At 58.6% G+C, this 26692-nt stretch overlaps 3 protein-coding genes across 8 annotated transcripts; 1 reads left to right on the top strand and 2 right to left on the bottom strand.

Moving 5' to 3' along the window:
* Positions 1-1516: 1516 nt before the first annotated feature.
* Positions 1517-4996, bottom strand: POLR3K (RNA polymerase III subunit K). Its single transcript, XM_060078212.1, has 3 exons — positions 4832-4996; positions 3678-3765; positions 1517-2265 (listed from the first exon to the last, which is right to left on the bottom strand). Exons 1-3 carry the CDS (start codon positions 4940-4942, stop codon positions 2138-2140), a joined length of 327 nt encoding a protein of 108 aa, XP_059934195.1. The 5' UTR covers positions 4943-4996; the 3' UTR covers positions 1517-2137.
* A 177-nt stretch (positions 4997-5173) lies between these two features.
* On the top strand, positions 5174-8223 carry SNRNP25 (small nuclear ribonucleoprotein U11/U12 subunit 25; the record flags this gene model as incomplete). Its single annotated transcript, XM_060079259.1, has 5 exons — positions 5174-5416; positions 6203-6293; positions 6520-6625; positions 7239-7313; positions 7765-8223. Coding segments are annotated over 5 exons (573 nt in total), but the record flags the coding sequence as incomplete, so codon positions are not given.
* Positions 8224-8836: 613 nt separating this feature from the next.
* Positions 8837-24818, bottom strand: RHBDF1 (rhomboid 5 homolog 1). 6 transcript variants are annotated; one of them, XM_060120562.1, is made up of 18 exons: positions 24702-24818; positions 24236-24283; positions 15961-16301; positions 14796-15009; positions 14146-14355; positions 13950-14072; positions 13720-13877; positions 12961-13218; positions 12749-12860; positions 12592-12666; positions 12318-12479; positions 11133-11233; positions 10909-10972; positions 10435-10529; positions 10141-10216; positions 9968-10068; positions 9702-9855; positions 8837-9499 (listed from the first exon to the last, which is right to left on the bottom strand). In XM_060120562.1, the coding sequence occupies exons 3-18, from the start codon at positions 16275-16277 to the stop codon at positions 9080-9082; spliced, it is 2640 nt and encodes an 879-aa protein (XP_059976545.1). In that variant the 5' UTR covers positions 16278-16301; positions 24236-24283; positions 24702-24818; the 3' UTR covers positions 8837-9079. The 6 variants fall into 6 exon arrangements, with proteins under 6 accessions (XP_059976545.1, XP_059976546.1, XP_059976544.1 ...); XM_060120563.1 differs by lacking the exon at positions 24236-24283 and having other exon boundaries at positions 15961-16091; positions 16161-16301; XM_060120561.1 differs by lacking the exon at positions 24236-24283 and having other exon boundaries at positions 15961-16407.
* Positions 24819-26692: the final 1874 nt, after the last annotated feature.

Here is a 26692-nt window from a genome sequence, read left to right as displayed (position 1 = left end):
GGACAGCAGAGCAGTGTTTATCACGCAATGATACCGCAATGGTTGACACTGCCAGACCGAGCACTCGTCACTGGCACAAGTCTCAACACAAAACAGAATTCCTGGACTTCCCTGGTGGTGCAGTGGTTAAGAATCCACCTGCCAATGCAGGGGACACGGGTTCAAGCCCTGGTCCAGGAAGATCCCACGTGCCACGAAGCAACTAAGCCCGTGCACCACAACTACTGAGCTTGCGCTCTAGAGCCCGTGAGCCACAGCTACTGAGCCGGCATGCCACAGCTACTGAAGCCCACGCGACTAGAGCCTGTGCTCCGCAACAAGAGAAGCCACTGCAATGAGAAGCCCGAGCACAGCAACGAAGAGTACCCCCGCTCGCTGCAACTAGAGAAAGCCCGCGTGCAGCAACGCAACACAGACAAAAATAAATAATTTAAAAAAAAAAAGAGAGAGAGAGAAAGTGCTCACAGGCTGTGAGTCTGCACTGCATTATTCACCTGCAAATATGCTGAGGAAAACATCTGCATCTCTCACCACGCTGCATCTATGAATCCATCAGCAATGTCAACAGTGAACTTCCTCTGCTCTCATGGCCTGAACCAGTATGAGATGCACGTCTGCAACGCGGATGACGAGGAACACTAACTCTGAACCTCAATTACGCAAAATGGTATCCATTCCTTTCATCAGTGGACTCGCATTACAAAATATTGTAGGATTATATTTTGAATTTCTTTATAAGACTTTGTTTTCTTGTGTTTTCCTAGATTTTGACTCTTGACCCACAAAACCCAAAATACTTACTATCTGGCTCTTTACAGGAAAAGTTGTAAACCCCTGAAATAGACTATTATTATCTCCATTTTACACAGGAGGAAACGAACTTGACAGGCAGGGGGGCACGTTGACTTCAGAGGGCACGACCTTCGCCACTGATCCACGCTGCCCCCAACAACAAAAACGAGAACAGGCATCTGAGGAAACGTAACTAACTAACAGCACAGAAAGAAGACACTGAAGATAACAGCCACAGGATAAAACCACATGTGCAAAGCCAGCACAAACTGCTCTGAAACAGAAAAAATTGGACACAGTGAGCTCAGGACCTGGTCAACCATCACGTGACCCATACAGATTAATAGTTTCTTGGAATGATAACAAGTTTCAAAAAAGTAAAAATCTGTATCAGAGGCATAAATTTAAGTCCCATTATTTCATAAGTGAGACTTCATTATGAAGAGAATAGATACAGGGAACTACATTCAATATCCTGTAATAAACCATAATGGAAAATAATGTGAAAAAAATACATGTACATATAACTGAATCACTTTGCTGTACACCAGAAATTAACACAGCGTTGTAAGTCAACTATACTTCAATAAACTAAAAAAAGAGAGATTTGAAAAAGCGATTAAGTCTGAGCAAGAAACCAATCCATCAATAACCAAGATCCTGTCCCCTGCTAGCCCAGGGTGTCCTTTTTCTCTTTAGAGTACAAAGATAGACACAGGAAGTATAAAGTGTAAAAAAAAATACTACCTATTAAAGTTTATTGCAATCCTAGGAAAAAAGAATATAAATCATAAAGAAACAGAAATCCATGTTATTCACAATTTTGTAACTAGTTTGGCCCTAAGTATAGCAGTCAGTTTTGGAATCCTGTTTTGGGGTTTGATGTCTACTTCTTCAGGCATTTAAAACACGGAGAAGGTGATATTAGACTTTTAACTTTAATTAAATTTTCAGAATAAATTTTGATTAAATCATTTTGCAATTAACAGTTAAATACTGAGGGACATCTAGTGTAATAAACTACTAAGTTTTACTTTATTAGTTGTGCAAACAATGTAAATGTTTAAGAGTGTCAGCTGATGGTGAGAGAATGTCAACTGCCCAATAAATGTAAAAGATGCAGAACAGGACCTTAAACAGGAGGCACTTAGTTATGGACACTCCTCTCCACACACACAGTCTCCTGGACATTAATGAGTTAGTCCACTGACTGGGAGATGGGCTACATTTCCTCAGCCCCTGGCCAGCCACCCTAAAAGGGTTAGCTTTCCACCACACTCGCAGCTGGGAATCCACCCTGGGGAATACGGTAAGCAGGAGCTGACACAGCTGGGCCAGCCTGGCCCTAGTCCCGCCAGCGATGTCCACACTGAGCATTGCAGCACTTGTAGAAGGTGGTCATGGGCTCGTCTGCAGAGCGGGTCTGAAGCTGCATGAAATAGGCACGAGGGTGTTCACATTTGGGACACGGCTCTGGCAATGAGAAAAACAAACAAGTGACCCACGTTTACTTAAAGAAATGATGCTTGTGACCAACACACGTGTTAGAAGTAGGTGTTACATGAAAGACAGCTCATCTGGAATCCCTTGCCCAGGGTGCCCTGCACCACGATTTAAGGTTACCAAAAGCGTTATCATTCCCACTGCGCCCTCACACTGAGGGAATGAGACCTGTGATCTCGGAAACAGTCCTCCTCTCCCTGGGTCCCTTTTCTTCAACTCTGGCTGAAGACTGGCTAGAAACACCATGTGAAAGGTGACACGGCTGCCGTGTGCATTACAGGGTCCATGCCCTGCAGATTCCCCTAAAAAGTGCGTCTCCACCACCTGGTAATGGACAGGTCCTCTCATCTTCCCAGAGGAAATCCCAACGCACAACCAATCCACTTCCCCTTGAATTTAGGGATCCGTCTCAGCAGAAGTTGTCCAGGCTGTTCTTATCAAGATCTCAACATACATCCCACGCCTTTTCAAAGTGTCCCAAGGCACGTATTTACTTTCACTGAGATTTCAATTTGAGAACCTGGCTTTTGAGGGAAATGCCTTCAAACACTCTCAAACCCCATTTTGGTAAGTAATTCATCTCCTAATGACAAATTCTGCCAGTGCTGGATTTTTAACATAGCAGATCTGGATGTTCCCTGGGGGAAAAAGACAGCAGTGATCATGCGCTAGCTCTTCCTCCTCTCAATACAGGTAATGTCTAGGGCTCTCCTTCCTTCTTTGGTCACATCTAATCTCTACCAGAAATGAATCAAAACTTGGAATAAATATTTATTTTACTGAATGTTTAGTGCAGTTTAATACTCTGTATCGTTAACTTTTTTTTTTTTTTGCGGTACGCGGGCCTCTCACTCTTGTGGCCTCTCCCGTTGCGGAGCACAGGCTCTGGACGCGCAGGCCCAGTGGCCATGGCTCACGGGCCCAGCCGCTCCACGGCATGTGGGATCTTCCCGGACCGGGGCACGAACCCGTGTCCCCTGAATCGGCAGGTGGACTCTCAACCACTGCGCCACCAGAGAAGCCCTCATTAACTTTTAGAAATCTGTATTAGAACAAAATCCTTAAACTGTTTTTTTATTACTCCAATCACACCTGCTAAGTGCCTGCTATATGCCAAACGCTCATTTGTGCTCTCACAATCTATGACTATGGATTAGCCCAGACAAATCAAGGACACCCTGAGACTCTAACTCAGGTCTGAAGGACTCCAAAGCCTGTGCCAATATTGTTTGCGTAACAAATACATTATAAGAGAAGAAAATACTTTCTAGTTTTAGAAGCCCACTTCACACAAGTACATCACAGACTCTGCCGCAGAGTGGCACAGCCAGCAGCCTCATCCTTACCCACAGCTCTGGAACAGAAAAGGTTTTCCCTCTCACCTGCAGTAGAGTCAACATTCTCCCAGGCAGCTGCTCCACCGAGCACATCATCCACTTCTTTCAGCTTTGGATACTTCCGATTTGTTACCTAATAAACAAGAGCAGGTCTTCAGACTCTACAAGTAAGTGAACGGTACAAACCTGGGTCACCAAACCATACCCGCCCTCAAGTGTCTCCCCAGCCTTCGCTTCCTTTCTTCAACACAGACTGGAGGAATACTAAATGAAAGCAGAGTTCCTGCTGTCACAGAGCAGGATGCTCCGTCAGAATTTAGAGGATCCGCGATTGGGATGTCCCCAAAAGAAGTGAGAAGATCTCTGCAAGGATTGGATGAAGCAGCAGAGCAGGAGGGAAAAAATGGCTTAGGTGTGACCCTCTTCTTTTCCCACACCTCTAAGATACTTGGTAATCCAAGATAAGAGAACCAAATACAAGTGAAGCCAAAAAGGAGTCCAGTCACTCTCCCCAGGCAGAGAGTTTTCTGTTTTCCAAGTTTTACCAGACGTCCTTGAAATGTCACCCTTTGCATAGTTTCAGACTCTAAACTCCCACAACACAGCTACACGGTGGAATAGTATACAAACATTAAGAATGAGGTAGTACCAACGTGCTCTACTTCTAAAAATTAAAGGTGTTCTAAAATGGAAAGATGCATTACCGAGGGAGAGTAACAAGTTATAATAAAGTGTGCATCACTCACGTAATGATCATGCAAAACATTCCAGTTGTTCAGACTAGAACATTAGAGGGAACAAAACTGAAAAATCCCTGCCCTCCTACAGCTTATGCCCTAGTATTAATAAACAAAGCGCATAAGTAAATTGCAAGGCGTATTGGAAGGCAAATGAGTCTTACGGAAAAAATAAAATTAGAGGAAGGAGCATAAAATTTAGAAAGAGGCTGCAATTTTAAATAATCCTTTAAGCAAAGACACGAGCAACGACTGACATGGGTACCTAGGGAGAAGAGGGACCCGGGCGGATAAGTCGTGCACAGGCTACGGGAGTAGTGCCCGTGCCGGGCGGGAGCGCCTCGGAGAGGCTGGCGTTGCGGGCAGAGGGCCCGCTGGACGCGAAATCCGAGCAGAGGATGGGAGGGGAAGGTTAGGGTCGGCCTCCGCGCTGTGCGCGCCGCGCGGCCGGCCGGGGCCCACCTTGCGGGTGACGTTGTGCACGTAGGGGCAGGTGTTGCAGGCGAAGCGGTGGCAGCGCTGCCCCTCCTCCACAATCAGCCCGTTCCCGCAGCCCGGGCAGAAAAGCAGCATCGCGGCGACTACCCCGGCTCTCCCGGCAGCTCTCGCGGCCGTTCGGCGCCGGCGCTCCGACGCTCCGAACTCCCATTGGTCCCGGTAGCCTCCCCGCCCCAACCAGCCCACCAATAGTCACGCCGACTTCGCGCTCCCAGGGAGCACTGCGGCTGGCCGGCTCCCAGTAGCTCACTTCTCATTGGTCCTCAAGGTAGCCCCGCCCCTCAACGCCCCGAAGGAGAGGCTGCGGTAGCGGTCCCCGCGCATGCGCACCGCACCACGGTCGCGCGGAGCGGCCGTGCGGGCGGAGCCCGCGGGAGGCTAGGCAGCCTGGAGGAGGCGGGCGCCGCGGCGCGGCGGGAGCCGCAGGAGGACGAGGAGGACGAGGAGGACGAGGAGGAGGCGCTGCCGCACTCCGAGGCGGTGGACGTGTTCCAGGAGGGTCTGGCCATGGTGGTACAGGACCCGCTGCTCTGCGACCTTCCGATCCAGGTGCGCGCGGGCCGGGGGCCGTCGGGGCGCGGACGGACCCCGGAGTGTCGATGGGGGCTGCGGCCAGAGGCCTTGGGAAGGCGTCTCCGGGCGTAAACGAGGGTCTAGGCTCCGGCCCGGCCTGGGGGCGAGTGGGGCTCTGGCCTCTGGCGCGGAATTTAAAGGGGCGCCAAAACCCCCCACTAGTTAACACACATAACTTTTCAGCAGTGTTTTTAAAGCTCGAAGTTGGTTTACAAAAGCTTACGGCAAACAAAATAATATCATTTTCAAATAAAAGATCACTGTTACCAGTTTTTCCTTTCTCCTCAATCTTCAGTGAGTTTTGGCACTGTCCTGTTTTAAAATCCTTGTTATTTTGCCCATTGTGGAATTTTAAAATTAACTTCTGTTGTGTTAACGGTTGTATTGACATGTTTATCTTTTACCGTTTGTTGGTGCCCCAGCCTCGCCTGAGGCCCTGGATCCTGATGATCAGGGGCTCTGAGGCCGGACGGTGGGGCCCAGTCCAGTGTTCCTCCTCCCACCCAGCACCTGGCCTGGAGGAGCCAGGGGCTGTTCCTCAAGGCGATTCATTCTCCTTGCCCGTTTCTCCCGAGCATCTATCCACTTCATAGAAAACGTGGATAAGACATGAGATTAAAGTGCTGAAAAACCGGGAAATCCTAACATATATGCAAGAACCTCCCAAAAATGTGGCACCACTTTTTGAAGACTATCAGCTGTTTTTGTTTGCTGTTTGAGGTGGTGAAGAGAGCTCCCACCTCCAGCCTTGGTCTTTTCCAGGTTACTTTGGAAGAGGTCAATTCCCAAATAGCACTAGAATACGGCCAAGCAATGACAGTCCGAGTGTGCAAGATGGATGGAGAAGTTATGCGTAAGTGCTGCCCTCCCCCTCAGGCCGTGCAGTCTGAACCTTCACGGGAGAAGATGTTAGCAGGGCTGGTGAGTGGAAACTCAGGGCCGTGCCCAGGGGTGTTGGGGGCAGCCACAAGCTCCCCCTGCCCTGCCTTGAGCCTCAGGAAGAAGCTTCTGGGTTCCTCTCCTGCCATCTGAGGCTGTGGCTGTGGATTCCCACCACGGATCTTCTCCCATTTGTGCAGCTGTGGTTGTAGTCCAGAATGCCACAGTCCTGGACCTGAAGAAGGCCATCCAGAGATACGTGCAGCTCAGGCAGGAGCGAGAAGGGGGCATTCAGCACATCAGCTGGTGAGTGCAGCCACAGCTCCTCCTTGCAGCCCTTCCTAGGAGCTGGACTTCACAGGAACACTTGCTGGACATGAGCCTTTTCATCACCTGGGCTCTGCCCCAGAGTGCGGCCTGGAGCAACGAGCTCCCTGTCCCGAGCCTCGGCCAGGGCAGGTGCTTCTGTGCCGCGAGCCCTGCCTCAGCTGCTCTTCACTGACATCACCCCACCCAGGCAGCTGGGTATCTTCACGTGAGGACACCTTAGGGCACTTGCGGTGTGCCCGGAGGTGGTTTCCCTGGTTACAGATGGTGCAGCTGCCAGCTCCTCGCCTGGGTGCTCTCAGCTCTCAGTCTCCTTCTGGATCAAGTGTCCCGTTAACTGTGTCTTGGTACAGCCACCCGTTTCATTAGCAACGTGGGTTTGGCCCCCAGCCACCCCATGGATCCCTTTGAGAGCAGTGCGTCCTTGAACCTGCCTCAGGCCTGGTACACACGGTACAGGGAAAGAGCCCAAGGAGCAGGCTGGCAGCCTCAGGCCCCGCAGAGCTGAGCGCCTTGAGCCCTCCTCATGCACAGCTGCATCCCAGCTGCCCTGCTCACCCTGCTCGTGGTTGACTGAATTCCCATCTTGCAGGTCCTATGTGTGGAGGACGTACCACCTGACCTCTGCAGGAGAGAAGCTCGCAGAGGACCAGAGGAAGCTCCGAGAGTAAGTTCAGGCTACGCCTTGAGCAGCAGGGAAGTATCTGGTCTGTGGCCCTCTGATTCCCCATGCCCTGCCATAGGGCTGGGGTCCTCTCCAGAGGCTTGTAAGGGAAGGAGGAATCTTAAATCAGTTCCTGGGGAATGTGTGAGACCAGGAGAGTCCCTGTTCGGACTGAGGCCCTCCTGCAAGGAGCTCCCTGGAGGCCTCCCTGCCAGGAGGACGGGAGACAGAGGAGCAGTGGAAGGGGCCCTGCGGCTTCTCACCAGCAGCGGTTCAGGGCTGCAGAGCCAGGAGGAGAGAATTAAGAGTGTGCATGGCCCTTGCCACCTCCTCACCTTCCCGGACACCATGCTCTTCCCACCTGGTCTCTGTTATCCCTCACAAGCCTCAGGTGAGGAGTCACAACTGTGCCCTTCTGTAGATCGGACACTCTGTGCCTTTCCTTCTCTTTCAGTTATGGTATCCGGAATCGGGATGAGGTGTCCTTCATCAAAAAGCTGAGACAAAAGTGAGTCCGCCTGCCGATGCAGGGGATACGGGTTCGTGCCCCGGTCTGGGAGGATCCCATATGCCGCGGAGCGGATGGGCCCGTGGGCCATGGCCGCTGGGCCTGCGCGTCCGGAGCCTGTGCTCCGCAACGGGAGAGGCCACAACAGTGAGAGGCCCACATACCGCAAAAAGAAAAAAAAAAAAAAAGTGAATCTCCAGACATGGAAAACCCTCTGTGCTGGTGGCCGAGCTCTTCCCCGGGAGGAGGAAGCCTTGGCCACCGTGCCCTTTTTCCAGAAGAGTGCTGAGATAGCCTCACCCCAGCTGGACCCACCTGGACTCTCAACGTGAACCCCGATCCCATGGCGGATCCCACAGGCTGTGGGCCTGGCCCTGTATACAGAATAAACCTATTTGTTTCTGAGTTTGGAAAGTCAAGCCACTGTACGGGGGCAGGCGGGACTGGCACTGCCCCTCACAGTGAGGCGGTGAGGGCAGAGAACGTGCAGGCACATCACATGGTCTGAATGCTGCACCCGAGCCCTTGGCCACCCCATTCCCCAAGCCATACACACCCGTCCCTGTAATCTCTGCAGCGAGGAGGAGGTGAAAGCTGAGCGGCTGGCTCTCTGCTTCTGCTTGTGGGGAAACAAAGGCCTGTGTCTGAGCCCAGCCATGGACAGGGCCTCCAGCTTCAGCCTAAGGGCTACAGCAGTGCCTTCACCAGCTCCTGGAAAGGGTGGTGGCCCGGGGCTGGAATTGGAGCTGCCAGCTGGGCAGGGAGGGCTGGGGTGGGGTGCCTCTCAAGTGTGGGTAGGGGAGTGTGACTGTGCATTCATAGGTCCTTGTCCCTTTGTCGCCTACCAGTCCTTCTATAGAACGGGGACAGGGTGTGTGCACTTGGCTGAGGACTTCCCTGGGAGGTGTATGTGACACTGAGTACCCTGTTCTGGGGACTTGTGAGTGGGAGGCCTGGGCACTGAAGGACCTCCCTCCACAGCCCCAGCCAGAACCCAGAAAGGAGAAAGCAGCTCTGGTCAAGTTAGTGGCAGCTAAAACGCTCCCGGTCCATTTATTGGCCACGTGAGGTGGTCGTCGAGAGGCTAGTTAGAAGGTAATCTCGGCAACTACTGTGATAAATGCCCGGAAGTACGAGGGGTTCAACAGCAGTGAACACGGCACAGGGGGTCTGTGCAAGGGGAGCAGGGCTCGCAGGCGGAGTCCCGAGCCTCAGGCCTGGCCCCGGCGCACAGGGCACACGGCCCCAGCACCCCACCAGCTCAGTGGAGCTGAGCGTCCAGCTCGTACTTCTCACAGAACTTGTCAGTGAAGGGGATGCAGGTGAGGAACTCGCACCACTCACAGCGCACGGGGTAGAAGTAGAAGAGGACCACCAGGCCAGCCAGGAGGCCCAGGAAGACCACCTGGAAGATGATGATCTGGCAGCGCTTGCGGTACAGGTCAAACTTGCCAAAGCTGATGTAGGGCAAGAAGGCAAAGGAGAGGAAGAGGCCGCTGACGAAGCCCGAGATGTGGGCGAAGTTGTCGATCCAGGGCAGCAGCCCGAAGGTGAACAGGAAGAGCACCACGGCCAGCAGCTTGAAGAAGGCGCGCCAGGGCCGCGCCAGGACCTGCCAGCTCTGGAAGAGCTCCACGAAGAGGCAGGCCAGGATGCCGAACTGCGAGCCGGCAGGGCCCACCTGGGGGCGTGCGGGTGCCTGTGAGCTGGTGGGCCTGAGCAGGTCGCCCCGTCCCACCTCCCTCCGCCCGGAGTGTATCGGGACAGGAGCCAAGTGGAGCTGCTCCCAGGCGGGGGCACTGTAGGAGCCCGACTCTGGTGGAACCAGTTCCTGCTGGGCAGCAGGTGCACGGAGGAGGGCCCCACCCTGGGGGCAGCCTTACCTCTGCCCGGTATGGCAGGAAAATGGCACTGGCCAGGTTACCAGTGACGCCACTCAGCAGGTAGATGATGGCTATGCGGTGCCAGCCTGCCAGCTTTTCCAGGTCCCGCAGGACAGTCATCTGGAAGCAGACAGACACCAGGCAGTGCAGGATCCTGTGGGGAAGGGGGGCATTCAGCGGGGAAGGCTCACCAGCTACTCCTGGGGTCCCTGGGACCACCCACTCCACCCAACCCAACCCGGCTCAGCCCACATGGTGTCACTTGCCCAGCGTGCAAGAACAGGGACAGCCACAGGCGGTAGAACTGGTCGGGCACCTCGGGGTTGAGGAAGGGCAAGAGCCCACACACGTCGTCCATGCAGTGCACCTGTGCAGACAGGCCTGTCAGCACCCGCCGTGGCTGCGGGGACGGGGAGGGACCCTCACCCCGGAGGCCTACCTGAGAGCAGAGTGTGGCCTCCTCGTGGAAGTAGCCCCTCATGAAGTCACAGTACTCCCGGGAGGTGATCTCACACCTGGAAGGTCAGGCCACGGTTGGGAGGCCTTCCAGGCCCAGGTTTCGGCCCCACTTGCCCACCTCTGTTGGCCCTGGATAGGTCCAGCCCCTTCCTCACCCCACACCCCTTAGTATCTTGAGTTATTTGGGGACTGGGGAGGGGAGGAGGGCACAGCACCAGGGCAACACTTTGTGCCCAGGACCAGCCGCACATGCCCACACAGGCAGCAGCCCTACCTGCCCTTGGTGCCAATGCAGCAGGGCCGGCCCGTGATGACACAGTCCATGTGCGGGTGGTTGGTGTGGTTCCCGGCGCTGTTTTTGGTGCAGATCTGTGTCACAAACGGGGGTGAGTTGGGTCAGGGTCTCCCCTAACCTTGGGCCCCACACTATGCTTGTTTGGGGCAAAGATGGACAGGCTCCTAGGGTGGGAAATAGGCTTCCCTTGACTTCAAGCAGGTACTACACCCTAAGCCTCAGTTTGACCATCTGTCAAACTGGAATATGTCATTTGACCTCCCAAGGCTCCACGTGGTTCTGCTCAGAGAGGTAGGCTGTGGTGGATGGACAGGCTGGCTAACAGCCATGGCATCTGGAAGCACAGGGTGGTCCCCCAATGGGGACCTCTGTGGCATCACTGATGGATGAGGTGTGGATTCCTCCCCAACACGATAAGGGTGACTCCCAAACAACCCCTCCACCCTGGCTCACCGGCCACTTGGTGATGTCATCTGGCCACTCATGGGGGTCCTCGGAGGAAGGCTCATCACACACCCTGCACGAGCCCAGGATGTGGTCAGTCCTTGCTTTGTGCCCTTGGCTTAGCCCCCTCCTGCCCGACTGGACAACAAGGAGAGCTATTATACCTCTCTCCACCCGCACGCCCAAGGGAGACGTGGACAAAGGAAGGTAAGGGAGGGGCCAGCAGGACTGACCTGGGGTCCTGGTGGCAGACAGAGCCAAACTGCCTCGTGTGGCCAGCAAGGTCTGGGGCGCTGGGATGGAAGGGCCACTTCACCCACACTGCCAGCGTGGACTGTGGGAGGACACGGGCTCAGCCCTGGTCAGAGCCCACATCCCGGTACAGTTCCCAGATGGCAGGAATCAGAAGCACTGATTCTGAGCTCCTCCCTCTGGCTCTATACCCCCACCGCTCTGAACTTACACTCTGGAAACTGCTCGCATGTTGGGAGATGGTTATAAGGAATTCAACAGCATAGTTCCTATTAGCTTAAAAATAGAAACCACCAGTGTCCAAAATCAGAGAACTGGTATAAACTACGGCACCTCCAAATAAGATGATAAAAACGTGGATAAAGTTTTTAAAATTCAGGGACTTCCCTGGTGGTCCAGTGGTAATGAATCTGCCTTCCAATGCAGGGGATACGGGTTCGATCCCTGGTCGGGGAACTGGGATCCCACATGCCGCAGGGCAACTGAGCCCTCGCGCCACAACTACTGAGCTCGTGCTCCTCAATGAGAGAGCCCGCGTGCCACAAACTACAGAGCCCATGCACTCTGGAGACCGCACACCACAACTGGAGAAAAGAAAAAACCCACATGCCACAACTAGAGAGAAGCCCACTCGCCGCAACAAAGATCCCGCCTGCCGCAAATAAGACCCAATGCAGCCAAATAAATAAGTATTCAAAAAAAATATTTTTTTAATTTAGTGGGAAAAGGCAATACCATTTATAGAAACTTAAGACACGTGCATAAAAACAAGATGGACACGTGTGGGAAGAGCACACCCAAATTAAGGTCACATGCATAATTCCCTGGCGGTCCAGTGGTTAGGACTTGGCGCTTTCAATGCCGGGCCTGGGTTCGATCCCTGGTCGGGGAACTAGGATCCGCAAGCCTTGCAGCGCGGTCATACAAAAAAAAAAAAAAAAAAAAAAATTAAGGACACAGGGTCTACAGGATGAGCAGCATGAGATGGAGGAGGTGCGGGATAAAAAGGAAAGAATGTGATGCAAGGGGCCTGGCACAGACGGGCGGCATAATGTGCTGAGAACTAGGGGTTTAGGATAACCAACTGGCTCTATCTGAAGTCCCAAGATAACCCCAAACACAAGGTGCAGACAAGGGTGCGAGCTGAGCTGCGGGCGGGCACTCACCGAGCACTCCTCTTCCGAGGTCTGCACGCAGCCAGACCGGTCGTTGCGCACACAGCAGGCCGAGTGCTTCTCACGCTCGCGCGCAGCGTGGATGAAACTATGCACCTGCGGATCCTGGCGCATGCAGGGCGAGAACTTGGCACCCAGGTGAATGAGAGCCTCCTGCGGGGAAGAGGATGTGCAGCTGCGGCCGGGCCCTCGGGCAGCCCAGGGGCCCCGCCCCCGCCAGGACCCGCCCTCACCAGGACCCGCCCCCGCCAGGACCCGCCCTCACCGAGCTGGGCCCGATCCAGAAGTTCTCCTGCTGAACGTACTTGACATTCTCATAGACCCCTCGGTTGCGCAGCACCTGGGAGGTTGGGGAGAAAGATCAGACGGAGCTCAGCCGAGCCCTCTCCTCCCAGAATGGGTGGGAGGGAGCCCAGGCTCACCGAGTCTACGGTCTCGTGCTGTGAGAAGCCTACAGGCGCCACGCCATAGATGCACACGGCTAGAATGGTGACGAGCGAGTGCACGAAGGTGAGCCAGTAGGTGAAGAAGGGCCTGCGGGGCAAAGCGTCAGCAGAGGCGGCATCCCCAACCCGGAGCCCCCACGCCCACCTGGAGCCTTGCCTTCCCGAAGCCGCATCCCCTCCACGCCTACCTGTGGTCGTCCATGTCCTCAATCTGGCGTTTGACATAGCTGTCGATTCGCTTGCGGTAAGTGCGGTTGGTTAGCCGGCCCACCATGCCCAGCCCATACGGCCGCTTCTCCCTGGCGAAGAACTTGCGCACCGGCATCGCGATGCGCTGGCCCCGCCGCTGGCCCGCGGCGCTCACCACCTCCTGCCGCAGCCGCACCTTGGGCTGCGGGGCCGCTGCACCGCCCTCCTTCTGCTTGCGCCAGCCACGTTCCAGGGGCCTGGGGGAAGGGGTGCCGTCACTCCCAGCCCCAGACCTCCCACCTGCCGCAGTCCATCCCCGGCGGGACACAGGCGACACTCCGTGTCTGTCTTGCTCCCAACTAGCGGTGAAGACACTGTGTGACAGGCTGATGTCAGCCCACACCTTACCAGTAAAAGCGTGATCCCCAGCCGCTCCTGGCATGGCAGGGAGGTGGGTTCGGACCTACCTGAGGGTCCCTGGCTAATCTGCGAGTGTTAACTACGTCACCTCCTCCTTCCCCCGAGATTCTCTCCAGCCTGTGGGCTCTGGGACTGAGATCCTCTTCCAGGTGTGGGCAGCCCAGACTCGAATGGTGCCCACCCCTGGGTCCCCCAAACACAGTTGCCAAGCTGGTCTCCCAGTCCACAAGATGACCCCCTCCCGGGGCCCTCTAGGGTCGTGCCTTTGGGGCCAGCTGCTCCTGAGAGCCGCAGGACCTGCCCCCCGGCCCCCTCGGAGCCCGCCAGGAGGCACTCACAACATCAGGTGGCTGCGCTCCAGCTCGCTGCGGTCCAGGGCCCCACCCGTGAGGTCCGCCTGCTCTGGGGCTCTCTCCCAGTCCTTAAGCGCTGCCTCCGATGGGGACTCGAACACCTCATCTGGGTATGTGGACAGCTCCTCGTGGAGGACACCTTCCTGAGCAAACACGCATGGTCAGTGTGGGAAGCATAGGCACAGGGGTCATGGGTGATGGTGCCAGGCTCTTACCCGGGCAAAGAAGGATGTGTCCAGCTCGTCGGGGAAGTCAGCCGTGTCCTCCTCCAGGAAGCTGGCAGGAGTGAAGCTTCGGCGCTGGACCCGGCGCAGTGTGCCATCCCTAACCGAGCGGCCCTGCCAGCGAGGGGGTGAGGACGCAGCGTGGTACTGGCTCAGCCCCCGCCCCCACCCCGGCCCCTGCGCCCACCTTCACCAGCGCAGCGGCTGCCCGGAAGCTCATCTTGGCCACCGACTCGCGCTTGCGCCGCCGCGGGAGCCAGTTGAAACCCGAACGGGAGCTGGAGAAGGAGCAGAGGGAGGCGGCACCCGGCGTGACCGGCGTGTGCGGGGCACTCAGGCCGTCGGCGGCATCATCCGCCAAGCGGAAGGCCCGGCCCCGGGCCAGGGGGTCTATGATCTGGAGGAGGGGAGGAGATGCAGGAGTCGGGGGCTGGGTCATCGCCAAGGGGGCTCCTTCCCCACCCCAGACCCTGCCGTGGAGAACACAGCTGCTGCTCGTCCCACTCCCCAGAGGCTCCCTGGACAGCTGAGTGGGTACCACCCCACCCCACTGCACCAGAGGGGTCCCGTTCTCCGCCTGTATTTCCTTTATGCTGCTGTTCATCCTGGGATGCTCTCCCACCCAGAGGCTGGCCTGTGGTACAATCCCAGGACCCTGTCCTCTCCCCCAAGCCCCCCTTCCCAGAGAGTATCTTAGGTGCCTTTAGGGGACCATCCAACCACCCGCCCAGACCGTGAGCTCCAAGCAACCTCTGTGCTTAGGCTGGCTGTGGCCCCAGCCCCTGCTCAGGGCAGCAGAGTGAGGGAACTGTGGGACGCAGCAGCGGGAGGGCATACCTTCTGCATGCCCAGCTGGCATGGCCCCACGTACAGAGGAGGGGGCGTCTCAGTGCTGGTCAGTGACACGTTGTCCTGGCTGGGCAGGTCTAGCTCCCGGATGACCTGGGGCTTCAGCTTCCCGTAGCGCTGGCTGCAGTGACGGATGCTCTTGCGCTGCCACTTCTGGGTGCTGTCACTGTCCTTGCTCACTCCAAACCAGTCAGCAGTGCCCCTGCCAGGGGAGGGACTCAGCAAGGGGAGGCCAGCTGTCCCCTCTCCCCAGCAGGGGCCTCAGAGGCACTCCACCTGGGCAGCATGCCCGCCCCAGGCCTCCGGACACTCCAGGGTCTGGGGTCCAAGTGGGCTGGGTCTGATTAAGAGGATAAGTGGGTTTCGGCCCTGGCCACTCTCTAAACAATTAGCCAGCTCCAAACTGCCACCAGCACCAGAGATGGCAGGCCTTGATGAAACAGGTGAGTATTTCACACAGGCCCTCACTCCATCCCTGAGACGGGCATTTGTGGGGAGACACTGAATCTGGAGACAGAGGTCAGAGTTCAGCCCTTAGCTCAGCCAGAGAAAGCGTGGCCCTGGGCAGCAGCTTGACCTTGGACACCACAGAAGTCAGGCAGGGGGCGCCACACACCCAGGCAGGCTGCCCACAGTCCTTGGACATGCAAGCAAAAACACTGCCAGCACCTGCCGTCAGGAGCCCCCGGGGAACACCAACCACGCTGGCAGCTCCCGAGAGGTCACAAGCCATGCACACACCAGCTGACGCCAACACACTCATGCCCTGCCCAAGGTACCTGAGCAGGGACCGAGAGAGAGACGAGCGCTGTGTGAGGGCCCTGCGGGCAGCAGGGGCGCCCAACAGGGGCAGAGTGTGGACACGCCCAAAGCGCACCTGTCGGCTGTTCAGGGGGAACCACAGCATTGGGTGGGGGGGGGGGGGGGAGAGAGAGAGGAGAGAGCAAGTGCTGGGGAGGAGCAGAGAAAGGCAGTAGGTGACAGCAGTCAGTCCCCAGAGCAGGAGGAGGACAGGGTGATGAGGGGACGGGATGGAGAAGAAAGCCCTTGCCCCACTTCCAGCCCCAGTGCCCGAAGGGGACGCTGTATGCCTGCTTCTGTCCCACCGGTCCAGCCCCCAACCCGCCGCGGAGCAGCCGGGGCAGCGAAGTACCTGCGGATGGTCTGTGTGATGGACATCTGGCGCTGCAGCCCCGGCCGCCGGGGCTCCTGGTGGGGTGAGGGGACGCGGGTGGGCTCGACCGGCATGCTCACACTCCGCAGGAACGCCTGGCGTCTCAGGGGCTGGGCAACAGGGACCCAATGAGGCGGCTGGATGGGCTGGACCTGCAGCCCCCACTGGCCAGGGCCTACCTGCAGGAAGCTGGACTCCTCTGCTGCCGGGGGCACCATGGCCGGGATATCCAGCTTCAGCCACGGCGGCTTCTTGCGCTGCAGGCTGCTGGTGCTGTCCCTACGGGCCTCACCCATGGTTCCAGGCAGAGCTAGGGGGGCCTAGGGGGCGTGGTGTGTTCTTCAGTAACAGCGCTGACAGGCACTTCCCTGGCAGCCCAGTGGTTAGGACTCCACACTTTCACTGCCGGGGGCTCAGGTTCAATCCCTGGTCGGGGAACTAAGATGCTGCAAGCTGCATGGCGCAGCCTAAAAACAGCACTGGCAGATCTCTGAGGGTTCATGGGGCCCAGACCCAGGAGGAGGGAGAAGCAGTGATAGCCCAACAGGCGTGGGCACGGCTCCACTGCCAGAGTCCCAGCACGGGCTCAGCACCCACGCATTTGATTCCTGCCTCTGTTGTCCCGAAAGACACGGCTAGGCACACACTAGGTCCTCAGACGACGTGCATTCATGTGATGAATAGCTAAGGAGCTACTGTGAGCCACTCCTAGGTGCTTGGGACATGTTGGTGGAGAAGCAGGGAAACCGAAAGACAAAATCCCTTCACTCCTCAAGCTTAGAGTCCAGACAAACAATAAGCTTACACGTAGATACACTGTGCTAAAGGCTACAACGTGTGACAGGGATAAAACAGCACATTAGGACTTCCCTGGTGGCGCAGTGGTTAAGAATCCGCCTGCCAATGCAGGGGACATGGGTTCGATCCCTGGTCCAGGAAGATCCCACATGCCGTGGAGCAACTAAGCCCGTGCGCCACAACTACTGAGCCTGCGTGCCACAACAACGGAAGCCCGCACACCTATAGCCCATGCTCTGCAATGAGAGAAGCCACCGCAATGAGAGGCCCGCGCACAACGAAGAGTAGCCCCCGCTCGCTGCAACCAGAGACAGCCCGCGTGCAGCAATGAAGACCCAACGCAGCCAAAAGTAAATAAAAATTTTTTAAGTTAATTAAAAAATAAAGCAAAAAACAGCGCATTACAGTTGTCAGAGGAGTGATGCCTCTCTGTGCAGTGACGTCTGAGCAAAGGCTTTCGAGTTGATCTAGTGAGCAAGGTTAGGTGGCAGGCTGTTCCCCACACAGGGAATGGCCAGTGCAGAGGTATGAATAAGCACGAGGGCAGAGGCAAGCTGAGGGGCTGGCCCGGTCTGTACACGGGGCAAATCTCAAGCCTATTGGACACAGACCTCAGTTTCTTAACCACCATGACAGCTGCTCCAGAGACAGAGGGCTCACTATGCCCACGACAGGGTGCGTGGTCCCTCCATCTCTCAGAGGAGGGACCACCTGGCTTCCCAGGGGCCAAGGGCTCCTATAGCCAAGGGACCTCCTGGAAAACACCTGGTGAAAAGGCCGCTGTGACCACCAGGGGGCGCCACAGGCCCAGAAACAGCAGCAAAGCCCCACAGTGCTTGGAGACGCCTTGCTCTGTGCCACCTTAAGCATCTGAGACCCCTGTCCCACATTACCTGGGCACAGGGGAAGGGCCCAGGACCCAGAGCAGAGAGGCCAGGGCTTGACTTGGGCCACCCCAGCCTGGCCATATGACCGTGAGGCAGTGGCCACATAAGCATGGCTCCTTGGCACTTAATTCTCCCTTTACGAAATGGCAGTTTCAGGGCGTATCTGCTTCCCCAGCCCCAGAGAAGGATCACAGGGCCTGGAAACGGGATATCCAAGACTAGAAGGGTTCCTAGCACAACGGGGGCAAGGATAGCAGGGGCGTGATGGAGACTCCAAAATTCCTCAGCCTCTCAAAGAGCTTCAGACCCTGAAGATTCTGACCTGCGGGGTCTGTCACCCATCCACTGAGGTCACTAGAAACAGCGTCTACTTTGGAGCCTCCCCCTCAACTGCCTGGAGAGATACAGAGAAAATACTTTACAAATAGGGCAACTGAGGCCTAGAAAGAGAGGCTTGTCTTGCCCGAGGCCACATATTCAGGCAGCACAACTAAGGACACAGTTGCTACTGGTCCTTTACAGATCAGGGAAGGTCCAGGGGTCCAGAACCCTGCTCAGAGCCACCCCCCAGCTCTCTATGGACCTGGGAACGGCCAGGGATGTTGCTCATCCCCACCCACCCACCCCCGGCCCCGCGACACAGACGCGGGATGGCACAGAACACTGCTGTGCTGCTCACAAAACACGGAGAGCCCAGGATGCTGCTCCCAGCTCCTAGTGGCCCTCTGCCACCCAGGGATAGGCCCAGGACAACACCCACAGCTTCTATTGGCCCTATGACAATCGGGGACCAGCCCGGGACCCAGCACACAGGTCCTACTGGCCCTATATTGACTGGAGACCAGGTCAGGATGCAGCTGGCAGTGCCTACTGGCCCTGTACCAAATGGGGCTGAGCCTGAACACTAATCACGGTTCCCACTGGCCCTACCCCAACCAGGAACAGGCCTGGGAGGAGCAGTACTTCGGGGATGCCTTCTGACTCTTGGCCCATCCCTCACGTTCCGGCCTCTTCCCTGAGCTGACTATGCACCCAGGAGCCTTTCCATCAACCTAGCTCCCAGGGCCAAGCCTCTCTCCCCTGCCCTCACCTGCTCTGGTCTCAGGAAAAGGGCTGAGGGCAGCATTTGTTCCCACATTCCTGGGAATCCCTTCCTGGCCCCGCCTACACTGAGCCCCACAAGCTGCGGTCAGATGGAGGGTCCCTGGAGGGGATGAAGGCAGTGTCTGACATGAGGGCATCCTGACTGAGAACTGGGTCCCTCTGGGACCTGAACCAGGAGACCAGCACTCGGCATCTAACTCGCACCACAGCCCAGCCCAGCCCTGCACGGCTGTGACTGACCAGGCCACAGGTCAGCATCCTGGGAGGGCGGCGTCTTCCTTGTCATCCGCCAGCCCTCCCTTCACAGACCAAGGTGACGGTAAGCTCTCCCTGCTGGTAAGGAAATGACTGGGCAGGACAGCTCCGGGTCTCAAGCACTATTGGTGGAACCTCAGACAGTGTCAGGCGTCTTGAGAAGGCAGAAGGTGCTGAGAGGCGCGTCCAGAACCTGCAGGGCTGGGACAGCACCCTGGGTGCACCCTCTGAGCCACGGCGGGCCAGGCCTGCCAGGTGGAGATCAGGGCGATCGGACCCCTCAGATGGTGCTGTGCCCGTGGGGCCTTGTTGGGAAGGGGCGAGACAGGGTGGGGACCCCCTTAGCATTCCAGACGGGGGGGGCTATGGTACCTTAAGTCTGCCCCTGCCACCCGACCACCCCGTGCCTCACAGAGTTTCATACACTCCTGGTGAAGCTATTGTGAGGTCTAGAGAGGCCAAGTGTGGACCTGGGATCACTGCTGGTAGCCGGCAGGCTGGGTGCCAGGGACGAGCCCCTACAGGAGCCTCCCCACGCACACCCAGCACCTCTAGGTGACAGAAGCTGGTTCTCCACTCAGGAGTGCCAGGAACCGTTGCCAGCTGACTGGCTCAGCACCACACACACACCTGCGACCCTCCTGGGCTCCCACAGCCTCTCCTCACACCTGGCTCTCTCAGTACACGCATTCTGCCCATGTGTTCAAGGACCCCCGGTCTCAGTCAGGCGGCCCCTCCCTGACAGGCCCTGGATTCCCCTGGCACGGTCGGGAGCACACCCACGTGTGTGCGGTCCGGTCCTGTCATGCCGGGTCCACAGTGCCCAGGACAGGCCTGCTCCAGAGCCACTGCTGAATGATCACTGGTCATTTCAGAGCACGAGCTAGCAGGGGCCAGTCCCCATGAAGTGGGGTGACGGCAAATTCCCAAAGATGCCCCTTCACTTGGGTCTGGGAGGAGGAGCTACCGCATGACCGGGTGGAAACTTAAACAGCACAAGCAAGGAGGCAGGAACGGGGTGGTGAGCACACACAGGGGCCAGATGCCCCGCCCCCGCCCCCCGCTGGCCTGGGCCCACCAGACACAGGAGCCGCTCACCTCACGAGGGAGGCACCGGCTCCCTGCCTGGACACACAGACCTCCCGGTGGCCCTCACCCCACCAGATCGCTCCTGTGTTTGGGGCAGAGGCTGGAGGGTGCCCCATAACCCACACAGCTCCCCGCCCTCAGTGCTATGGGTTCCCGGCCTGACCCGCCCCAGTGTGCTCAATCCCCCAGCGCCCCTGTGGCAATCTGGGCATCAAGTGGGTGGGATTCACAAGCAGGGTCGGGGGTGGCTCCACAGTGGACCCTGAGGGTGTGGGGGAGGGTCGGGTCCAGACCGGACAAAGAGTCTGGGCCGGGAAGGGGCACAGCGCCCGCCCAGAGGAGACAGTGGCTCAGTGTCTGGGTCTCCCCCAGGCGCACAGTGGGCTCTTGTTCCTAGACGGTCCCTGAGGGGGAATCCCAACAGCATCTCTGCTCTGCTGCCCCTCAGTGCAGGGAGAGACCACAGCCCAGGGAGGGCCTGCCTGCCGTCTGAGTCACTCTGGGGACATTCGTGGCTGCCCACCCAGGGCCCAGACCCACCAGGAGACACCCAAACAGGCAACTAGAAGCGCAGTGGGGAGGCTGACGAAGCAAAAGCTGTGAGGACGGAGCTCTGAGCAGCTCAGGAGTGTGGGGTGAGGCTGGAGGGGATGCAGAGGGAGGGCCCGCAGGGTACCGGGACCACCAGGGCTGCTTTAAACGGGAGCGAGGGGAGGGGGAGCCGCTGCAGCCAGCAGGGTGGAGGGCTGTGGGGCAGCCCTGAGAAGCAGCCATGCCTGCTCTGGGGATGACGGGGGACCCTGGGCAGGGGTCCAGGGGGGTCCAGAAGCAGGAGCCAGTGCAGGCAGGCCGGTGTCGGGGAGCCTGGCCTGAGACACTGTGCACTGACCCAGCTCCCCTCTACCACCTGCAACCCTGAGAGAGCCTGAATTTTCCCCTCTGAAAATCAGGGGCCACAGCAGCGCTGGGCACACAGTAGGTGCTCGAGAAGCGGCAGCTGAATCAAAAGAAAAATAGGCTGGACCTAAAACGAATATAATATTGTAAGTCATCTATACTTCAACTAAAAAGAAACAAACAAACAAACGAGCAGGCTGGTGATGCCTGCCGGCTGTGGGGAGCTCCCCAAGGAGGGCCCGGGAGCGCGCATTCAACCAGAGCACAAGGCGTGGGAGGACCCAAGCAACACCCTTTGGGGAGGCCCTGTTTGGGAAGGTGTGGCCAAGAGGCAGGAGGAGACTGGGGAGAAGTTCTGGCCCACCCAGGCCTGGACAGGCTGTGGCCGGGGTTAAGCTGGACCCTCTATTTCTGCACTTAGGCCTGCCCCGCACACTTGAGGGACAACACGGACCAGGGGCAGCTGGAGGTCAAGCAAGCGGCCCGGCCCCAGGACCAGACCCACCAAGCCTGGGGCCTACCCTGCCCAGGGGACCGCCGGCCACCCATGTCAGCTGGAGCAATTGGGCTCACCCCAGGACACCTGTCCAGACGTGTGCCCAGCTCACCTGAGCATGGTCCCAGGATGCGCCAGCTCCTCTGACCTCCCCACGTGAGCCCTGACCTCTGACCCTCAGTGTCCTGTCTGACCCCTAGTCTGATGCCCAGCCCCAGGTCTCCCTTGGGAGGGGGGATCACCAGCTGTCTGGCAGCCTAGAATTCAGTCCACCACTACGTGCTACTATGTGGCAAAGCGAAAGTGAGCTGGTTGCTCTGTGCCTCTTGACCTCATCATCAGTAACCAGCATCTTGTCGGGAATGATCCTGGCCAGGCCCTCACCCCTCCCAGAGACCCCTCCACTTTTCTGTGGAAGGTATGAGGTTCAGAAGGGAGCAGGGCAGACCTGACACTTGGCCAGTGGCTTGCTGGATGCCCCGTGCTGTCCCCAGGAGGACACATCGGATCCCTGCCCCCCAAGGCGCCCATCACCAGCTGTCACCCCAGATGATAGGAAGGCAGGGATCCAACAACAGAACCACAGGAGGCTCTCTGCACAGGAGGCCCTGAAGGTAACTGCCCTGGGAGGGTGGTGCAGGAAAGGGGGCACTGGCCCTGTGGACTGGGCGCTGCCCAAAGCCTCGGCAGACTACGACCCAGAGGGTCACTGGCCACCAGAATTAAAGCCTATGACCCGGCTGGGTCTGGCAGGGTGGACGCACCCTGGGGTCGGGGTGCCCCAGGCTCAGAAAGGTCAGAGGACCCGTCCGTGCCACACAGCCAGCAGTGGGGTAGGGCAGGGGCTCAGCTATAGCAGCTTCTGGGTGGGACAATCTGGGATCTAGCTGGACCTCGGGAGTTAGGTGCAAGCCTGCCTCAAGCTGCACAGTGGAAAGACCCACATCCCATCAACAGGCCTGGACACCTCTAACTGGTGTTAGAGGCCCCAGAAGTGCCCCTGACCAACCCCCCACCCCCACACGAGCTCCCAGTGCCCACATACCCTCTGCCTTAGCAACCCTTCTCAGGACACATCAGCTGCTGGATAGTATCTGCAAGGCCGCGGGAGGGGACACCAAGCCCCTGAAGTCGATTATCGGGGCAGAAATGGCTTCAGTCAGCAGAAGCCTGGCACACCTGCCTCAAACCTGACTCTGGCTAGCCCCACTGACCTGTCACAACCCCTGCAGGGGTCCTCTGTGTCCATCTTACAGTTCAGGAAACTGAGGCTCAGAGAAGCCAGTCACCACCTGTGTTCACCAAGCCTCCAGGGGGGTTCAAAGCCTGGGGCCATGTCTGCCCAGGAGCTGGGGAGGTGGCCACAGCCCCCCAGGGGAGGGGCAGACCATCTGGGCTCCTCAGGCTGGGGAGGGCTAACAGGCCCCTCTGGGCCACCACTCCACCCCACCTCCACCCAGAGCATCTCAGTTCAGGGAGGAAGGAGTCACCCTCAAACACACCTAACCCAGAAAACAGGCAGAAGCTAAGGAATCTGATCCTTGGGCTGAAAGTCGATCCTGTCACAGACACCGATGACATGGAGGGACTGGAGCTGGGGAGGTGCGGGGTGGGGGAGCCCCTCACATCTGGGGAGAGGAGCTGCAGGAGGTGCCCTGAGCAGCCGCTTGAGTCCAGAGGCCCTGATGGTGGGCCCAGGAAGGCAGGCGAGGCCTGGGTGACTCCCTCTGAACCAAGGGCTCCCCTAGAATTCGAGCTCCCAAGGGCAGTGGTTTGCCGGCCGGCCCACTAACGCCCACTAACGCTGGACAGGGGATGCTGTCACTGCAGTGCTGCAGCTCTGGGGCTCTCAGTCAGCTGGCTGTGCAATGGGCGGAGGTTGCTTGGAGGGTTTGGGAAGCAGCCTGGGGCCTGGCACATTCCATCCAGGGCCACTCAACTCTTATGCCCCACTAGTAGCCCCTGCTAGTAGCCCCTGCTTTTCTCAAGGAAAAGGACCCAGCTTGCCCAGAATAACCCCTGGTTGCAGGGGGCTCAACCTCAGGGACCCCTTGGGCCCCTGCCATCTGCTGGGTAGCCCAGCTTCCTCCCAACCTCTGGGTGGGGGCTAAGGGGGCTGGGGCTGGCTCCACAGGGGTGGGGAGAACCCAGCATCTGGCTGGGCCAAACCTGAAAAGCCAGTTTCATCCTTGAATCTTCTCTGCCAGGAAGTCCCCAGGTGGGGGTGGGGGGGCCTTTCCCAGCACAGGGCTAGGGCCTCCAGACCCAGACCTCGCCCACCCAGACGGACACACAGACACACCACCCCAAACTGCACACACAGAAGAAGGAACTCTGCTCAGGACCATCTGGCTCCCCTGCCCATTCCCCACCCAGCCCCACAGACATGCCCCCAGCAGGGCAGACAGCCAGGCCCTCCCCCAGTGCCCTGAGCACCTGGGGTCCACCAATCTCCCCAGCCAAGAGCAGGCCTGCTTTGAGGCACCGTGTAGTGGCCACAGGCTCAGCCCTGGCCTGCTCCTCTTGGCCACTGAGCACAGGGTAGGGAAAGTGCCCAGCAGCTTCCAGTGTTTAGAGCCGGGAAGATTGGGTCGTGAAGCGGAAGGTGGGGTCACTCCCTCCTCGCACCGCCTCCCCCACCAGCTCCACAGCTACTGCTATTATTGCTGAAATTATTTCCATCCCCAGGGAACACGGCTGGGACAGGGATGATCCGGAGAAGTCCCACCCTCTGAGCTGGAGTTTCGACTTGGAGACACCACCCACTGGTGGTGGCCTGGAAGGAAAGCGTAAGGGGGGGAGGGTACAGCTCAGAGGCGCCTGGGGACACCCCCGGACTCCGAGCCCTCCCGCTCCCGGGACCCTCAGCTGTCGGGCGGGGGATGGAGCCGAGATGTCCGGCCGGGTCAGGCCGCCGGGACGCGCTAATCCGGCCACGGGCTATTTTTGCGGTGCGCCGGGTTAGGAATCCGGGGCTGGGCCGCCTCCTCGGACGGCTCGGGAAACTCCGGGAAGGAAAGTCCGGCCGCCTCGGGCGGAGAGTCGCCCGAAGCCGGGACGCAGCCGGACTCCGGCCGCTCCGAGCGGCTTCGGCCGTGGAGGGGTGGGGACGGGCCCCGCGCGCGGCGGACGCAGCCCCGGAACCCACCCGGCCCGCGCCCCGCGCCCCCCCCCCGCCCCGCGCGCTCACTCACCGCCGCCGCCGGCACCGGGGCCTCGGGGGTCCTGAGTGCTTCGGGGAGGGGCTGCCGCCGCCGGCCCGAGGGCACCCGCGCCGAGTCCCCGCCCGCCCGCCCGGGAATGCCATGGAGCGAGGGGCGTGCGCGCCGGGGGCGGGCCCGGCCGGAGGGGGCGGCCGCGCTGACTCAAGGCTCAGGAATGCGCGCGGCCCGCCCGGCCCGAGTCACCTCCTCCGGGAGGGCGGCGGGGACACCTGCGGCTGGGGGTCGAAAGCGCCTTGGTCGGGGAGGGAGGACCTGGTGGCCCAGCTGGACCGAACCTGATGGTCAGCCTCAGCCACTCCCGGACTCCGAGGGAGTCCTGACCTTATTCTGCTTTGACTTGTGCTTGAGAAGTGGGCGGGGGGCGCTGTGCGGACGGGGAGTGGGGAGGCGGCCCTGGATCTACCGTAAACCGAACCGCCTGCCTCCTCCGAAGGCCGCGCTGCCCAGGCTCTCACCCTAAGCCGCACGGGAGCCTCACTCGCACACACATGCCCCTGCGTTCATGCACTTAAACACACACGCTCTGTACCCACTCACACTCATGCTCGCCCACGTGTTCCTTTACCCACACCTGTTTACACAGACTCACATACACACACCTCTGCATATACACACTGTAACACTTCCATGCTCACTCTCACCCATTTACACACGTGCACACAACCACTGATGCACACTCAGTCGCACTCGCACCGAAGGCAGGATCAGAGCAGTGACCTCCTCCCGGGGCCCCTGTGCTCCCCACCCGCTGAAGCCCTGCTCCCCCAATAGGCACTCCCAGGCCAGGCTGGAACCCCCGGAACAGAGGCGCAGAGACGGCGGCACCATTTCCATTTCCGGCGACCACTGTGCTCCTCCCTCTTTCAGGGCTCCCCCACCAGCCCTGTGGGCCCATCCCTGCACTCCCTGAGTCGAACACAAAACGGCCCATCTGCTCTAGGCTGAGGCTGCTGTCGGGAGTTTTCCAGCATTCCTCTCCCTCTCTCCTGACATTGCAGGAGTCGGTGGGGCACAATCACCAGAGAAAGACCCGGGAATGGGGGAGGGGGTGCCAATAGCAGGGCAGGGCTGACCAGGAGCTGTGAGTGGTGGAGGGGCACAGAATTCCCCTGTAGGGAGCAGAACTGGGACCATGGGTGTCCTAAGGACCCTTCCGCTGGGAGCCAGAATACTGAGGCACATGAGGCCCAGCCCCTCCAGCTTTGGAGGGCCCACAAGTGTGTCTTCACAGGCCCTTTGCTGGTCTGGGACCAGGAGGCAGTGGTCCTCTCTAAACAGAGGTGCTGCCACGGTCAGGTCAGCAAGCTATGCCCAGGGTATGACCGCAGACAAAGCCCTGGTCCTTGGCTACACAGAAAGTAGACAAAGAGGTGGCAGCCAACTCACATTTGGCCCTGGAGCCTGGGAAAGGGACAGAATCCTCCGACTGTCTCGTCATCCATACCACGGGACAGAGTGGTGCCTGCACACTCCGGGTCATTTATGAACTCAGGTGTATCAACACAATTCCTAGGTAGAGGGAGACAATGGAAGCTTTGGAGGGGCTACGGGAGGACTCCTTCACTGGGGGGTGGGGTGGTGACTACAAGTGCCTTGGGGACACAAGGCAAGAAGAAGGCTGAAGGCTGCCCAGTGCCGATGCTCAGGGCTCTGGCTGCCCACACTGCCACCCCTCCCATGCCAGGCTCTCACCCACAGAAAGGACAGTCTCTCCATGCCTGGCACTCTCGACCCCACCACCTGGACGCTCAGCCTGGGCTGGCAGGGCCAGCGGTAGTGGTGTCATCTCTGGAGTCCAGGGCCTGGGCTCACCTCCAAAGCTTGCCATGGCCAGGCATCCAGTGCCGCCAGGTCTCCTGCAGTGGGTGCTGCAGGGTACCCAGGCCCCCTCCACGACCCAGACACTCATTCCCAGCTGCCAGGAGCACAGCCGTAGCTGGCTCACCGCTGAGACAGGTGCC

The sequence above is a fragment of the Mesoplodon densirostris genome, chromosome 16 (assembly GCF_025265405.1).
Source record: "Mesoplodon densirostris isolate mMesDen1 chromosome 16, mMesDen1 primary haplotype, whole genome shotgun sequence".
Lineage (NCBI taxonomy): Eukaryota > Metazoa > Chordata > Mammalia > Artiodactyla > Ziphiidae > Mesoplodon > Mesoplodon densirostris.
Note: the sequence above shows the minus strand (reverse complement) of the source record. Positions and strands in the feature narration are given on the sequence as shown.

Bases quoted from the DNA above. Each gene is read 5' to 3' on its own strand.
- POLR3K (XM_060078212.1), bottom strand. From the start codon at position 4,942: ATGCTGCTTTTCTGCCCGGGCTGCGGGAACGGGCTGATTGTGGAGGAG. The intron at 3,766-4,831 runs GTGGGCCCCGGC...CTTGTTTATTAG, and splicing joins TGCACAACGTCACCCGCAAG to GTAACAAATCGGAAGTATCC. The intron at 2,266-3,677 runs GTGAGAGGGAAA...TCTCATTGCCAG, and splicing joins GAATGTTGACTCTACTGCAG to AGCCGTGTCCCAAATGTGAA.
- RHBDF1 (XM_060120562.1), bottom strand. From the start codon at position 16,277: ATGGGTGAGGCCCGTAGGGACAGCACCAGCAGCCTGCAGCGCAAGAAG. The intron at 12,667-12,748 runs GTGAGCCTGGGC...CCAACCTCCCAG, and splicing joins AGCACGAGACCGTAGACTCG to GTGCTGCGCAACCGAGGGGT. The intron at 12,480-12,591 runs GTGAGGGCGGGT...TCTTCCCCGCAG, and splicing joins TCTGGATCGGGCCCAGCTCG to GAGGCTCTCATTCACCTGGG.